Below are 16,923 nucleotides of genomic sequence, written 5' to 3'. Positions count from 1 at the left end.
CCGCATCAAACTTCAGGAGCCAGAAAAAAGCCTTGCCGCCCACACAGCAAAACGCGCCCAGCAGCTGCGGCGGGCACCCCCGACCCACGAGGCCCCGCATCCCGCCTTACCTGCGGGGAGTTTTTCCAGCCCCGTGCCGCTGCCAGGGCTCAGGCAAGGCTCGCCGGCGCTCCGCTCACTGCCTCATATCCAATATGGCTCGATCGGCCCAGGCGCACGCGCCCGCCATCTCCCTCCCCGCTCCCTCCCCTCGCTCCGGAGGCTTTTTGGGCGCTCACAACGCACTCCCGCGCGCTGAGCCCTGGCGCCGGCCAGCGGCTGTGGACGGACAGGAGTCCGCGGAAGGGCTCAGTCTGACCCTCCCCCCTTCAGCGGCTACGCGGGCCACATGACGAGGTCTCGCGGGCCGGATTTGGCCCGCGGACCTTGTGTTTGACACCCGTGCAATAGAGTCTACTCTACTGCAATAGAGCTTTAAGCCAATTCTTGATATATTTCTGTAGCACAGAATAGCAATTACTAAACACTGCCCCCAGGAGGCCCTAGTCCTTGCAGCCAAAGTTTAAGTGGCCCCTGAAGACTTGTTTATTTGGCCACGTTTGTTGTTACTGTGTTTTGTTGGTCCATAGCATTTGATTTTATCTGATGTTGTTTTCATCATGTATTGTTTATCAGCTGCTTTATTTTGAGCATTTTTCACCCAAAGATAGCATGGCAGAAATTTATTTAAAACAGTTTGGCTAAGAAAAAAGGATTGTCAGGAAGTGATTTCAAGCAACCTAAACAATAGAAAGGATAGGCCTAACCTTCAGAGTTGGAGGGTTTTTGCATTAGGGAGCTGTTTGCGAGATCAGACACCGTACTTGGCAGGAGCTTTTGTTTATGCTAACATTCGGGAGGCATATGTAGATATTAATAACTGTTCCTTTATTGTTGCCATGCAATGTGAGGCAGACTTCTGCCTAGATTTCAATACAATCTCCAGTTTAGCAGCCTCATATGGACTTGATAATGATGGTGATTAAAACCGCTGTGCCAAATGCCAAGTAACACAATAAAGAAGCAAAAACTTTGGTATTTGATTAAATCCATTTTTAGGGTGTGTTCAGACATTTAGACTTTTTTTCAAAACAAACACCTCAACATTTAATGCCTAGCTCATAAATACTTTGTTGTAGTCCTGTCATGTGCATTTGGACTGATCTAGGTTCTCCTAAAGCTATGACATATCAATAGATTGATAAATACCTGAAGGACCACCTCTCTATATATGGACCTACTCAGACCCCAAGATCATCCTCTGAGGCATGTTTGTGTGTGCCTCCTCCAGGAGAGGCTCAGAGAGTGGCAATGGGCCTTTTCTGCAGCGGCTCCGTTTGTGGAATGTTCTGCCCAGGGAGGTTTGGCTGGCACCTTCATTATACACCTTTAGGTGTCAGGCGAAAATGTGCCTCTTTAACCAGGCCTTGGGCTGATTGACATCTAATGCCCTTTTAAATGTGTTGTGGGAGGGGGGTTATTGGGTTGTCTTAATTTTATTTTTATTGCTTATTTTGTGTTTTTTATACTGTAATTTTATGTTGTGAACCACCCTGAGGTCTACAGGTATAGGGCAATATACAAATTTAATGAACAACAAACAAAATAGAAAAGTGAACTGAAGATTGTTTTTTGCGACACTGTGATGTCAACTCATACAAGCATAAACTGCCTTTTCCCAAATCTCTCGTTCAGAATTTTGAGCACTCCAGGGTTTCAGACTGGGATATTTTCCAGTCCTATCTGGAGATGGTAGAAGTTGAACCTGGACCCTCCTGCATACAAAATATGTGCTATGGCTCTTTCCTGCTCATTTTGTGTGTGAATATCAATCACTGTGCATTATGGGCCCACTCCTTCAGCCTATTCCATGGGTAGGCAAACTAAGGCCCGGGGGCCAGATCTGGCCCAATCGCCTTCTAAATCCGGCCCGCAGACGGTCCGGGAATCAGCAAGCACAATAGGTCTAGGTGCCACTTGATAAGCCGTCTTTAAAGTAGGAAATATTAAAAGCAGTTTCTAATGCAGTTCTTGAGTAGGAGAGAAGCACATGCTCACAGGTGTTCTCTGGATCACAGCGTATCTAAATATTTTTTGGTACCAGAGTGCTATAGTGGATGGAGTGTTTTATTTGAAAGTGTAGGGCTATATAAAAAAGATCCAGTCTCACTCAGTTATTTGAACTCTTTAGTGACATTATCCCTAAGGCTTTGAATGGGTTACAGCAGGGGTGCCCAAACTAAGGCCCATGGGGGCCGGATGCGGCCCAATCGCCTTCTCAATCCGGCCCCCAGACGGTCCAGGAGTCAGCATGTTTTTACATGAGTAGAATGTGTGCTTTTATTTAAAATGCATCTCTGGGTTATTTGTGGGGCATAGGAATTTTTTTTCTCTTTCTTTTCAAAATATAGTCCGGCCCCCCACAAGGTCTGAGGGTCAGTGGACCGGCCCACTGCTGAAAAAGTTTGCTGGCCCCTATTCTCTTACCCGCTCCTTTTTCTAACACCAACAGCACTGTGCTATAACTAATGCATTATTTTTTTAAAAAATATTGGGGTAAGTGACACAAGATAAGAGTGGCACACACACACAGACACACACACACAGAGAGAGAGAGAGAGAGAGAGAGAGAAACCATCCCTAGACATGGCATTTTACATAGCAAAAGACATAGGGTTGTAGGCAACAGCATTATTCAGCTGATGGTAGCCTTTTGTCAATGTGTTGTTGTTGTTTAGTCGTTTAGTCGTGTCTGACTCTTCGTGACCCCATGGACCATAGCACGGTAGTCAATGTAAGGAAGAGGAAAACAATTTTCAGCTATTCTTCCTCTCTCTGAAGCCAACACCCCCCCCCCCCCCCGCAAAAAATAAATAAATAAAGATCAGCTCTGGATGGTCCCTGGAAGTAAAGGGGAAGAGAGAAGCACTAACAGTTTGCAGGGTCAGGGGCTGCAAAAATTGCTTTCATCTGCATTCCGGTGATGGAACCCTTACCATCAGCTATACTATCCATTCAATACAACCATTGCTCTCTCCTAGCACCACATCAAACTGAATACATCAAACTGAATACTTGTAAACAGATTTCCACAACAATGCTATTTTAATCAGTTGGCCGGGTGTGTGTGAGAGGGGGGTATTACAGCATTTAAACATCTGGACAAACCTAAAGCACTCATTTAGATAAATGCTAAAAATCTAATTTGTGCATAAAAAGGTAAAGGTAAAGGACCCCTGACATTTAAGTCCAGTCGCAAATGACTCTGGGGTTGCAGTGCTCATCTCGCTTTACTAGCCGAGGGAGCCGACATTTGTCCACAGACAGTTTTTCCGGGTCATGTGGCCAGCATGACTAAGCCGCTTCTGGCGAAACCAGAGCAGCACACGGAAACGCCATTTACCTTCCTGCTGGAGAGGTAACTATTTATCTACTTGCACTTTGACGTGCTTTCGAACTGCTAGGTTGGCAGGAGCAGGGACCGAGCAACGGGAGCTCACCCCATCGTGGGGATTCAAACTGCCAACCTTCTGGTCAGCAAGCCCTAGGCTCAGTGGTTTAGACCACAGCACCACCCGCGTCCCAATTTGTGCATAGAATTATTATTATTACTGTAATTCATACAGCACCATGAATATGCATGGCACCTTACAGAGTAACACCACAAAGACAGATCTTTTACAATATAGAATTCAAGATACGGGAGGCAACAGGGGAAGGAAGGGAAATTAAGACAACGGTAAACAAAGAAGTTAAGTTCTTCCATTTGCTATATGGAGCAGAATATTGTGATGACATCCATTATAGAAACCTGGATAATGCATTTATATATAGATATATTTATCCTCAAGCATATGTGGCTTTATTGCTCATTTCATTGACACGGGTAAGACAGAAGTAAACAACTTGGTGAAAGCAAACAGCAAACAACCTTAATGCATAATTTTAAGCATTTCCTTTCCACTGGTGTGTCTGTTTATATTTAGTAAGCCCCCTGCAATACACTATAATGATCTTTGAACAGATGGTGGTTGTTTTTTTTAAAAAAAATGTGGGGAGGTGTGGAAATTTTTATTTGGAGCAGTATCATAATGTAATGAGAATTCTCTGTCAGCGCAGGAGCAACCAAAAGGTTTCATACAGTATGCTTTTGACACAAGTGCTTGTCATGTGGCTTCACTCTGACATGCAGATATAGCACAAAATACAGGCATGTGCACACTCACTAGCACTACAAGGTCACTATCTCAAATGTAGTTTATCTACATCACTTGTAAGTTGTTGTTTTTTGCTTAAACAGTTTAGATTTTGTTCTAAATAAAATAAAATTCAAGGAGCTGGGGAAGCAGCTACATTCCCATGTTGAAGCAACAGAGGGCTTTGCCTACTTTTGCAATGCCAGGGGAATCTGCCACACAGATGTCCATCTGTGAACGTCTACTTATCTACGGCAGCAAATATCAGTTTGGGTTAGTATGAGCATTTTCCTCTACCATGATGTGGATGTGGAAGTATGCTGTTATGCAGATGTGGTCTCTCACGTGTGTGTGTTTTTGTATGTTTGTATGTTTGTGTGTGTTTTAAATGGATTGGCTGTCTTGCAGTTTGATTCCCTCCCCACTGTAACTCTTGTCATGCACCTACTTGGCAAATTCACATTTTAGGTAAAGAGTGCAAGTAAGTATGGAAATGATGCTTCTGATTCTTCAAGATAAAATGGTCCTGGGAGATATTTGCAATGTTTCATAATGCACTGCCATCCACATATACACTTGGAACTTGGAGGGGGGGGCTTCACTCTGCAGTAAGTATAACATTGTCCTGTTTTCAAAATTCTGAAGCTACTTCATCAGAGAATAATACTGGGAAGTTAAGTCACCCACAGTTTCTGGAAAATCATTTTCCTAATCTCATTTCAGGTTTGCTGCATCTTATTATACAAGCAGACCTTCCGTATTTGCCCTTCCCAGACGATCCTGCAGGCCAGAAATTAGACCAGATGGAGGAAATTGAAGGATGATCTCTAGCAGGGGTGTCAAACTCAAATTCATCGGGGGCCGCATCAGCAGTTTGGTCACCCTCAAAGGGCCGGTTGCATCTGTAGGACTATGTGTCCACTCTTTATTATCATAAATTATTGTCACTGCATTCAATTATTACTGTTTTTTGTAATAATGTAAGTAATAACTAGCTCTGAAAGCAGAAACATAGTCAGAATAATGGCAAGTAGATATTCAAATGTACAATTATTGTACAATTTATTGAAAAATGATTTTTGGTAACAGACAGTATTTTTTTTTAACATACAAATATTGCCAAACGCTTGGAGCTGCTGTTCAGGAAGATGGATTTACAAGGGTCCCCCATCATCCCCCTGCGCCTCACAGGGTTCTCTGCGGAGAGGGGCTTGGGTGTGGGGCTGAGTGAGGAAGCCTTCAGCCCTTCCTCATTCCTGCTGGTTGGGGGGGGGCAGAAGGGGGCTGGGTGGGGCTCCTGCTCTGGCGCTTCATGGAGCAGAGGGCAAATGTTCTCTGCACTGCAAGCCTATGTATCTTTAATACCCAATGGAGCTTAGGTTTGTATAAATGGGTGTGGAAGTGCAGCCTTGGGTTGAGCCTCATAAGTCATACGATATGCAATGTGAACACAAGGGACCATGGATCCAGTAATCAGCAAAGCACGCAGGTATCTAGGACAAGTAAAAATGTTTTATATTCAACAAATTCTCAAACCGCTCTACTTTAGAATATTCTGTTGCAGCTAGCTGCAGCCTGCAAGTTAGTCTATTGGTCGATCCCTGCAAGGCTCTGCCCTTCTGGCCCCGCCCCCTCTCCCTGTGCGGAAGTGAAGCCGGAGTTTAACCCTTTCCGTAACGTTAGTGGCTGCTTCTGTTCGTTCCTCAGAAAACGGACCATATATCTCCCTAAAAAAAGCTCAACAACTCAAGCAGTATCTCTGGAGTTGGCCACCCCTGATCTATATAAACTATCCAGGGAGGAATGGAGGGCTGCCTCCCTCCTGCCACCCCTCCCGTGCCAGATAATATGCCATTCTTCTCCGCTCCTTTGCTAGCCGCCCACCCCTTCCCCCTCCCCTTTTTCGCCAATCAATCCTTCTCCATTTGGGAAATTTACAGGAAACCCAAATTCGCTGTCCTTGTTGGGTGAAGCAGATTTTGAAAAGCATAACACACACACACACACACACACACACACACACACACACACACACATGAGAGTGACACCCTGTGTGTGATTAAATGTCTTGAAATCTGCTTCTGATTTCCTCGGGAATCAGGAGGAGTTGATTTTTTCCTCCCCCCCCCCACTTGGATTGAAACCTTTTTTTAAAAAAACTCCCATTTAAAGGCAGCCCGACCTCAGTTTCTCCACTGTTGCTTTTCTCCCACCCCTCTCCCTTCCCACACCCCTCGCTGCTCTTTTGATCCCTCCCAGTGAAGCAACCCTTCATTGGGTAGTTCAGAGCGAGCGAGCGAGAGGGAGAAGCAGCAGCAGCAGCCAGCCCTGCCTCTGCCGCTTATTCTGGCGCCTCTGGAAGCCGCGGCTGCGGCTCCAGCGCGCTTGTCTCCTCTAGCCAGAAAGGGAGAGGGGCTTTGGAGGACTTACGGAGCTTCCGGACGAACGGCGACAAGGACAGCTTCGTCGGAGGAGACGACGCGGCAGCGGAGCGCGTTGCCACCGCCGCCACCGCCCCGCCCCACATTCAACCACCGCGCCAAAAGCGAGCGCGAAGTTGCGAGAGGTGGGGTTGGGGAAGGGAGCGGCGGCGGGCCATCTCGCGAGAGTAAGAGGCGAGAACGGTTTCCCGAAAGGAGCCCCTGGGAGCTGTAGTCTCCAAGCGGAGCGCTCCCCGCGCGCCTCCAGATAGCGGCCTGTTTGTCAGCGCGGCGCTTCAGCAGCAAGGTCCCGCTGCTGGGTCCTGCTGGCTGGGGCGCTCGGCGGGCCACATGAGGAGGTCTGGCGGGCCGCATTTGGCCCGCGGGCCTTGGGTTTGACACCTGTGATCTCTAGGTACAACAATAAATAAGTAGTCCTTTCCTTTTTCATACCCTTGAGACCCCCTTCAGAAGAAGCAATAAAATATTGCTTAAAAAACCAGGATGGTAAATACTTTCCTGCTCTTTCACTTATGTCTGGGCAAGCTCTACGCCCTAGCCTAGATAGTTTCAACCTTGTTGATATACAAGGCAAGTATGAGAATACCGAGTAACTTTGCTGCATGGCTTACTCAGCAGGGTCAGCAAGTGCAGCCCCACTGCCTGCTGCACACAACTGTGAATCATGTGAGGTAGAATGACCAAAGAGGGCTTCTTAGCTTCTCAGATGGTTATGTTCCAGTATACTAGCCTGTGTTGACAAAGGGGTGGTATCGCTTTCATGCTCATGTGTAAAATCAGCAACTATTATACAACCATGGTCAAATATTTCCAAATATTCTATAAAGCCACTGGGGAGGCAGCAGTTTATCTTCCTGTCTCCTACATCACCTTCTTTTTAAAAAAATCCTTTGTCATGTTATTTGTTGGCAAGGGCAGGGGTGAGAGCTGCTTGCCTCATAAGCAGTCAGCAGCAAGCCAAACAGCAGGAAGCATTGTGTCCAACACTCTCCAACATTCATATCCAGATTTTATTTCTCTCCAGTGGATTCCATGTGATTTGCCCAAATGGAAGGTAAAAGAAACAACATATTCCCATACAGGCTACAATTGCTCCATTACTATTAGTTTAAGACAAGCAGGAGAAGGTGACTAGAGCTACAAGGTTTAATTGAAACAAAATAAAAAAATTCCTTCCAGTAGCACCCTAGATAAGTATCGTAGATAAGTATCTGAAGAAGTGTGCATGCACACGAAAGCTCATACCAATAACAAACTTAGTTGGTCTCTAAGGTGCTACTGGAAGGAATTTTTTTTATTTTGTTTCGACTACAGCAGACCAACACGGCTACCTACCTGTAACAAGGTTTAATTGATTAATCATATACTTCTTGCTTCAGAAATATTATCTTTACCCATATACAAATTGAATTGATTACTCAACTAAAAATTGTTTTAAATGGGTTGAAGATCTAGAAGAAACTAATTTTCTTGTGGCAGAAATGGTTCAAAGAAAAACCCCAAAGAGATCAAATTCTCAAAGTGCCAATATGTTCTACAGTGCACAATACATTTCTGATTTAAGATATCCTTTCATTGGGGTAACTTACACTTCTTATTAGCTATCCAGAAAAATAAACTTATTCAGCTTTCTCCTCTGCTGAATTCTACTATGGTTCCAACTCAGGAATGTTCCAGGTAAGCAGGAATAGTCAGCAAAATTTGCCTAATTAAATAATACAGTATATGGCTTTTAAAATTGTGGGGTGTGTATGGACTGTTTTTGTTTGTTATTATGTTATGTATTTTTGTGTTTTTATATTGTAAACTGCCCTGTTTCCCACAGATGAGGGGCAGTATAGAAAGTTAATAAAAGGTAAAGGTAAAGGGACCCCTGACCATTAGGTCCAGTCGTGACCGACTCTGGGGTTGCGCGCTCATCTCGCATTATTGGCCGAGGGAGCCGGCGTTTAAAAATAAAATACAGTAAGACCAGTGATGTGGGGTGGCAAATACTAGAAAATGTAAAATACTAGAAGATAATGCAACTCAAATCTAAAATCAAAGTTGGAAAATGTGGCATTTTCAGTGTCTCCATAAACCCTTAACATCTAAAAAAAGTGGGGACATACTATTCCTTAGGCTGCAATTCTATGTGGCTTACATGGAAGAAAGGATTAAAGTGGGTTTCTTCTGAGTACACACGTTTAATACTGCGCTGTTAGCATTCCAATAAAAACAGTTTCCAAGTAAAACTTTGGATTTATTTGGGTAGTATCTACCAGCAGTGCTCAGTTGATGGTATGACTGCCATCAGTGGATTGGAAAGACAGCCTGTGTGGTGTAATGGTAAGTGTTGGACTAGGGTTCAAATTCCTACTCAGTCATGAAGCTCACTGGGTGACCTTGGACCAGTGACTGCCTCTCAGCCTAACATACCTCACAGGGTTGTTTTAGGGATTAAATGAGGAGGTGGAAGTACAGCTTGAGCTCCTTGGAGAAAAAGGTGGGATGCGAATGCAATAAATAAATAAATAAATAAGCAAGCAAGCAATTCTCTCTCAGTCCTGCTCCTGAGGATCCCCAACCACCTGGAGAAGATTTAAGAGACACTGCCAAAACTTCTCCCTTCCCTGTTTCACTTACAAAAGCTGAGCAACCCCATTGATGCAGCCCTTTGAATATAACATTTAAAAACACACTTAATAGCAAAACTCTAATATGTTTATGCAGAAGAAAAGCAATTTAGTTTCAACTGGACTTATTCCCATGCAAGTTTACATAGGATTGCAACCTAAATAAATTTTACTGCTCTGCCTCCCAACCCCCAACAAATCACATATAGGAGTTCCAATACTTTTAGCCATTCGGGAAAAATGTGAAATGTTTAGATATTTTTCAGCATGCAAAATTAACATGACATTGTATTTTTGTAGTACGCCAGTCTTTGTAGCCAAACTAATGCCAGTTCAACATTTTTCAGAAGACTCACAGAATTCTATAGGACTACAGTCTGATCATACATTATAACACTGCAATGAGCAACTTTTCAAAACACTGACAGAAAGGGTCAGGTGTCCCTATTGCTACTTTTCAGAGAAGTCTCTGTTTAAATCATGGATCAACTTATCACCTCCAAATTAAACCTCTGATACTGTGGATCCAATTTCAAAGGCTAGGAATGTACATACTGGTACTTCCTGAAAGCCACAAATAAAATTAAAAGTAACAGGTGGTGGTACTACCTGAATACACAATATATATTTCATACACAACACATACAGTATTTCAAAATAGTATGTAGCAAATTCTTTGCAATGCAAAGGTGACAAAAAGTACTTAATGTTTCAGTCATGAAACAATGAATTTCTGTATAATAAATATATTTAAAATAATTTTGTTTTAAGCACACAGTTCTTTCATCAGGAATAATACAATGCATAGTTAACATCCATGCGTTTCAAAACAGTAGACAATGTAACAACTGGAAACATCTTTACAAACTTACTCTTCTGAGAAGTGTAACTTCCAATTGATCTGATCACTATGCATAAAATGAAACATGATAATTGTTGTGGGCACAGAGAAATGTTCTCATTGGAGGTTTCACAATAAAGTAAACACTGTTCCTTCAGAGTCTTGTTAAAATCCAAGCATGTGTCAAAAGCCTTCTGCTTTTGGTAGCCAGCATTAAGCCAGCATTAAGCCTCTAACTGGGAATGAGATTTAAAAAGCAGGCTTTTTAAAATCTTGATTTTTTTAAAAAATAGAAATTTGATTGTATGTTTCTAACACTGTAACCCATTCAAAGCCTTAGGGATAGTGTCACTAAATAGTTCAGATAACTGAGTGAGACTGGATCTTTTTTTATATAGCCCCACACTTTCAAATAAAACACTCCATCCACTATAGCACTCTGGTACCAAAAAATATTTAGATACGCTGTGATCCAGAGAACACCTGTGAGCATGTGCTTCTCTCCTACTCAAGAACTGCATTAGAAACTGCTTTTAATATTTCCTACTTTAAAGACAGCTTATCAAGTGGCACCTAGACCTATTGTGCTTGCTGTGCTGAAAGGTTTTATCTAAAGAGCAGGACAGAAACTGCTTTAAAATATATCATACAAAGAAGTATTTCTGGGCAAACAGAGGTCAATTCTATGGTATCCTTTGAAATGCAGCTACAATCAATGGGTTTGATCCAGCGATGCTGCTCTGTGAGCAAAAGGGCTTTTCCTGACTTAGCACAAAAAAGCGAAGTGCTTCTTGTAGTGCTAACCATTCTACAATCTGTTCCACAATGTCTGAAAAAGGTGCTAGTGCAATGACTCGTGCCATCTCTTACATAGAGCCACAAAAAAATCTCAAGATGCATGCAAGCACAAGGCATTGTGTATTCTCTTACACAACATCTCAAGATGTGTTTTTTATATCTCAATTTTATGTCATGAACCACCCTGAGATCTATGAATAAAGGGTGTTATACAGATTTAATAAACATTAATAAAGAAGATATATCCTGAAACCAAGTCCCCTTTCCACAAAATCTCCAAGGAACTTTTCTACAACAATTTGAAGAACAGTGCCAACATGAGAATTTCTGCTGCAGGCATATATCTGAATCCCAGAACTGAAATTTTACCCACAATACAAATGATAATACAATCTTGGCATTTTCAAGGTACCTTTCTAGCAAAACAACTTTTTAATGTATTGGTTTATGCACAATGATGGGATAAGTGACCTCCTGTGTAATGTTTTATTGTGAAATATTTAAAATAATATTTTGGTTTCCTGTTAATTATGTTGCTTTGAATGTATACTTAATATTTGACTTTCTTCAGTAATGTTTTAAGGCCTTCGACACTGTAAAACGTACTGCCCTTCTGAAAATCAGCTGCCCAGATAAATGCAGATAGCAACTGCTCTCAAAGTGAATCATTCACAGTGGAATCAGGTGTTAAACAGGGATGTGTTATCGCCCCAACTGTATCGCCATTGTCGAAGGGAAACTCCCCACTGGGGTAGAAATCATATATCAAACACATGGAAAGCTATTTAATCTGAGTAGGCTGAAAGCAAAGAGTAATATACCGTAGCTTCCATCACAAAGCTTCAGTATACTGATGACAATGTAGTGTGTGCACACTCAGAGGATGACCTCCAAATCATCCTAAATATCTTTGCAGCAGCTTATGGAAAACTTGGTCTATCGCTCAATATCCAAAAAACCAAAATGCTGCACCAACAAGCACAAAACGACCCCTCTACAGCATCACAAATCCAACTTAATGGTGAAACGTTGGAAAGTGCTGATCACTTTTCCTACCTGGGCAGTCATGTTTCAAAAAGAGCAGACATAAATGCTGAAATCCAGCATAGTCTGAGCTGTGTGAGTCTCCTGATTGAAGCACAGGGTGTTTGAGGGCCAGGACATTTGCAGGGAAAACAAAATGCTTGTTTACAAAGCTATTGTACTACCAACTTTACATTTGTGAAACATGGACCACTTATAAACGCAATCTACAACTCCATGAAAGATTCCATCAATGGTGTTTCCAAAAAAAATTACACATCACTTGGGAAGACAGGTCAGAGTACTGGAAGAAGTAAAGATCACTAATGTCAAAGCAATGATTCTTCAACATCAACTTTGTTGGACTGGTCATGTTGTTCGGATGCCTGATTATCGTCTTCCAAATCAACTACTCCATTCTAATTCAAGAATGGAAAGCGAAATACCGATGGACAACAAAAGAGGTTTAAAGATGCTCTCAAGGCAAATCCTTAAAAATGTAACAAACACTGGTAACTGGGAGACACTGGCCTGCGAGCGCTCCAACTGGAAAACAGCCTTTACCAAAGGTGTCATGGACATTGAAGAAGCATAAACTCAGGGCAAAAAGGAGGGACGAGTTAAGAGGAAGGCATGTTTCGCAAACTCTCACTGTGATCAACTCCCACCCAGAAACCTATGTCCCCACTGTGGAAGGACATGTGGATCCAGAATTGGCCTCTACAGTCACTTACAGACGCACTGTTAAGACCGTTACAAGTAGGTAGCCGTGTTGGTTTGACGTAGTCAAAACAAAAATGGAAGACAATCTTACAGCTACAAGTGATTGCCAAAGAAGAAGATGATTCTGGATTGTTTTATATGATGCTCTAATGTGTTGAAAACCACTTTGAGATTTTTTCTTATCTATATAAAGAATAGATATATAAAGAAAGTATAGAAATGAAAATAAATAAAAATAAATGCAAAGATTAGAATACTGAATACTAGTAGGGTTCTTTCCAGTAGATACCCTAACACACACACACACACACACACACACGTACGTGTGTGTGTGTGTGTGTGTGTGTGTGTGTATATCACCAGCTGGTGATTCTGTTAATTGTAAGCTGATATACAAGCTTGCATATGCAAGCTTCAGGATACAATTCAACTCTCATTTTCCTGGGAGTAAGGCCCAATGGATGAGGTGTGGTTTAGTTTCGAGTAAACATGCATAGGACTGCAACTCTGATGAAGACTCAAGTAATTTGAAACATTTTTGATTCTGCATTTTATCATACACTTGTCATAAAGTACTCATCTTAAATAAGCTGACACCTGCAAAACCAACAGAATGAAAACTCATCATGAAAACATGTGGAATAATGCACTTCAATCAAGCATGAGTGAGTAACAAGTTTGTAGAAAAAAAGCAGTCAGATTCAATGCTATCAAACCCTTGGGCTTACAAGGTCAAAACAAGTATCTGAGTTCCTGTCTCAGGGATTAGTTAATTTAGATTAGTTAATTTATGCTGCCCCTTCCAACACCCCAATACTAGAACTATATAATATGCTGTGTTTATTTTAATGAATGTCACCAACCAAAGACAACAATTCCAATACATATTTTCATCAAACTGGACCACAAATAGATACAAGTAAGGGGCACCTCGCACCAATGAATCTCCCGTATCAGAGCCCATCCAAGAGTTCACTTCCTGAAACTTTCCATAGTCCTAGGCAGGTGCTGGAATGCACTAGTAGAAAAGCGGGAAGCTTCCTGGGGCATATTTGCCCGAAAACACTCTTGAGCTAAACACAAGATCCCAAACTGCATAGATAGAACAATTTGTGTCCCTAACTTTCAGCTTTGTGTTCTCAGAGACTGCACAGCCTGAACTAAGTCCTACTCTGGGCAGTAAGCATAAGAAGACAAGAAACCCTACACCAGATTCCACGAAGTTAAGACATTCTAGACATGCCCAAACACAAACTCAAAGCACAGGGTTGACAACCATCCCCAATCACACCTATGAAAGCCTGTTCCAATTTATCCAGCAGTCAACAACCCCCAAAACATTATCGCAACACAGGGCAATAATGTTGCTTCATCTTAATATATGCAACGCAAGTCAGGCATGGGTGTGTGACCGTGTGTAAATAGCATGGGCGTGTGTAAAAACAGGCAGTTGGTGCATATTTTCATCTCTCCAGGTATTCCTCGCCTGTCATTTCCCACAGTGCCATCAGTGTCAGGGTTGTCATGCCAACAAAAGAGTTGAGTTGGGATGGAGCTTCTCCCCCCTCTCCTCACCTCTCGGCAAAAACGCAGCTGCTCCCCAACTTCAAAGCACCCCAGCACCGTCCAACCTCTCTTTCCTACCCACCTCTAGCAAAGATAAGGCAGGGAGGGGAGGAGGAGAAAGCTCTCGGGACGGCCTCCCCCCCCCCTCCGCTCGGGCACCAGCCCAGCCCAGCCCAGCAAGGGGTTCTCAAACCCGGCCTCTTTCCTTGCAACCGAGACCCCCCCTCTCCCCGCCCCCTCCAGACCCTCAGCAGCTAGCAGGGCCTCGGGGCCCCCGCTTCCCCTTCCTCACCGATAACGACGCGCAAGTGCTTGAGACGGGTGAGCGGGTCCTTGCGGGTGTCCAGCACCTTCTGCGTGGATTTCCGCACATCGCCGTGAGGCTTCTTGGAGAACATCCCGCCTGCGGGGGCCCCCGGGGCTGGCAGCCGCGCTGTTGTCCTCGCCGACGCCCTCCTCCTCGTACAGTCGACGCCGCCGAGACCCCCGGCGAAACCTGAGGTGCGCTGCGGCCTCCGGATCCGTGCCCCCGGTCAGCGCAGCCTACATAGCAGGCGGCGGCGGCGGCGCTCCGAGGCTCCGAAGGGGCGGGTGCGGCCGGCGCACTCGAAGCTCTCGGGCGCGCGGGGTTGGTGAAGGGAGGGTTGGCGGCGGCTGTGGCGAGGTAGGCAGGGCTGACTTAGGGCTTCTCGCTCCGCAGCACCGCGTTACTCCTCCTCTCTCCTCCTCCTCCTCCTCCTTCTCCCTTACTCTCCGAGCACTGCCCCCTCACCAACGTTTCACGACAGCCGTCAGGTGCGAATTCCAGGCTTCCCATGGCAACCGCCTTTGCTTTGACGTCATAGCCGGGGGACTCAAAGGGAAGGCGGTTCTTCCGGCGTCGCTCGGCTTCCTCCGTTTACGTGCTGGGGGAGCCTTTATTAATGGGGTCTCTTGAGGGCAGAGGAGTGTGGCGTGATTTATTTGAGCTCGGACGTCGACCACCTGCAGCCGAGTGTCTTGTGGCACCCTGAAAACTTGTCGAACTTCCTATGGCGTGATCTGCAATACATTTGTTGGTCTTTTGGGTGCCGCCAAGCCTCTTCTTGGCAGTTCTTGCTACTAACGTGGGGGAGAAGATTCATGGGAATAAGCCACTTTGGTCTTATTAGAATTTACTCCTGAGTAAGCATGCTTAGTTAGATTTGTACAAGCAAAGGGTGGTGCGTGTCCGGTGAGGAAATCATTTTTGCTACTTTAGGTGTTTTGTACATTGCTTTTAGAAATAAAATTTCTGGCAAAAGCTAGAGCTATAAAATCTAGGGATTCAGAAATACAGAAATTCTTAAGCTAAGAAACTGAAAGGAAAAGTCTGGAACCCTCTTGTCTGTAATTGTTTTAAGAAAAGGCCGCAAATCTGCATGCAGTGTATCTACTGAGTTTAGTGGCCCTTCTATAGTTGGCTCTTATGGCTCAATGCTTGAAATCATGTTCATTGTCAGGACTTGGAAGAACCTCTGCACCAAGTTCATGCACTTTTAATTAATTTTAATTAATTTGTTTTATATGTCCATTCACTTGGGTATTTTATTCTGAAAGGAGACAAGTCCTCTTTTCCACTTGCACATTTTCCTGTCACTGATACATTCTAGGATTGTGCAAGAATGCAATTACCTATCCTAGAGGTCAGTCCCCACTATGAAAAAAACACCCTTTCCTTCAGCTATATATATTTGGCTGAGTTCACTTGCATAGCTAGCAAAACAGAAGGAAAGGAAAAACCTACAATTTCAGTGTTTAATTTAAGCTCAGGTGTGCAAGTGTCAATCCCTAGAATCAATCTCAGAGGTAAGGTCATTTGTCTCCCATTTCACACATTCAGTGTAGCATTCTGTCTGCAAGCAAAGTTGCAAAAAAAGTGCCATTCTCATACCACTGAAACATTTCTACACAGGAGCAGCCTGTCCTCTGGGAACTTGTCCCACATAATTTAGCTTCAGTGCCGCTATTCAGCAGTTTACATAGTCTCTTCAGGAGAACAAAGAAGGGCATTAAAGTAATAAACTTGAAAATAAAAGAGGGGTATTTCCATCTTCTCTAACTGCTCAAGTTTTGACTCCTGACTCCCTGTAAAAGTGCACATACTGACCTGTCCCCAGTTGCCACACTCTGAATCTGTCATATGAAAGCCACTCCCATGCACATTTATTGTAGATAGTTTTTTCCACATTGCTTTAAGTACTTGTAGTGGGGGTGGGACTTTTAACATTTATACCTACCATTAGTACTCAAGGTAGATTGCAAACAATAAAAACATCAAAACTATATGAAAAGAATACAATATGCTTTGTATTCTTCATGTGGCATTGTCTTTCAGGTATTTTAGGGCATAGTAGGTAGAGATGTGAATCGGCAGTGTGGTGTCTGCAATACCAGAAGGTACCATGGGAGTAGGTCATGGAATGAGTTAAAAAGAACAGTATCAAACAGTTGTGCCTACACCTGGACATCTTAACCTATCCAGTGGCATCACACTTAATATTAACTCCTCCTCCCTTGACCTAACAGTGTGGACTTAGTAGGCAAAACAAAAATTGGGTAGTGGTGGTAAAATCCTACTTGGCCAGATGTGGCCAGTTAAACTTGCGCTACAATCAGGACAGGTGAATGGGTACTGGAGCAAACTTAAGAACTGCACAAAT

At 43.6% G+C, this 16,923-nt stretch overlaps 1 protein-coding gene across 11 annotated transcripts in view; it reads right to left on the bottom strand.

Annotated features, from left to right (window-relative positions):
* The window catches only part of RALGAPA1 (Ral GTPase activating protein catalytic subunit alpha 1), a 135,882-nt gene extending 120,887 nt beyond the window's left edge, over positions 1-14,995 (bottom strand). For 7 of the 11 annotated variants that reach the window (XR_009557376.1, XM_035109230.2, XM_035109240.2 and 4 more), the window contains exon 1: positions 14,535-14,995. Coding sequence is in view for 10 of the 11 variants with exons in the window: in XM_035109230.2 (XP_034965121.1) it covers positions 14,535-14,640 (106 nt within the window). In the remaining variant the exon portion in view is untranslated. The remainder of the gene's footprint in view (positions 1-14,534) is intronic. The other 4 variants (XM_035109302.2, XM_035109311.2, XM_035109320.2 and 1 more) reach the window with 2 other exon arrangements.
* Between the last annotated feature and the right edge of the window lie 1,928 nt (positions 14,996-16,923).

Source organism: Zootoca vivipara, chromosome 1, assembly GCF_963506605.1.
Source record: "Zootoca vivipara chromosome 1, rZooViv1.1, whole genome shotgun sequence".
NCBI classification, from domain to species: domain Eukaryota; kingdom Metazoa; phylum Chordata; class Lepidosauria; order Squamata; family Lacertidae; genus Zootoca; species Zootoca vivipara.
The sequence above is the reverse complement of the archived record's forward strand: the minus strand, read 5'-3'. Positions and strand labels throughout refer to the sequence as shown.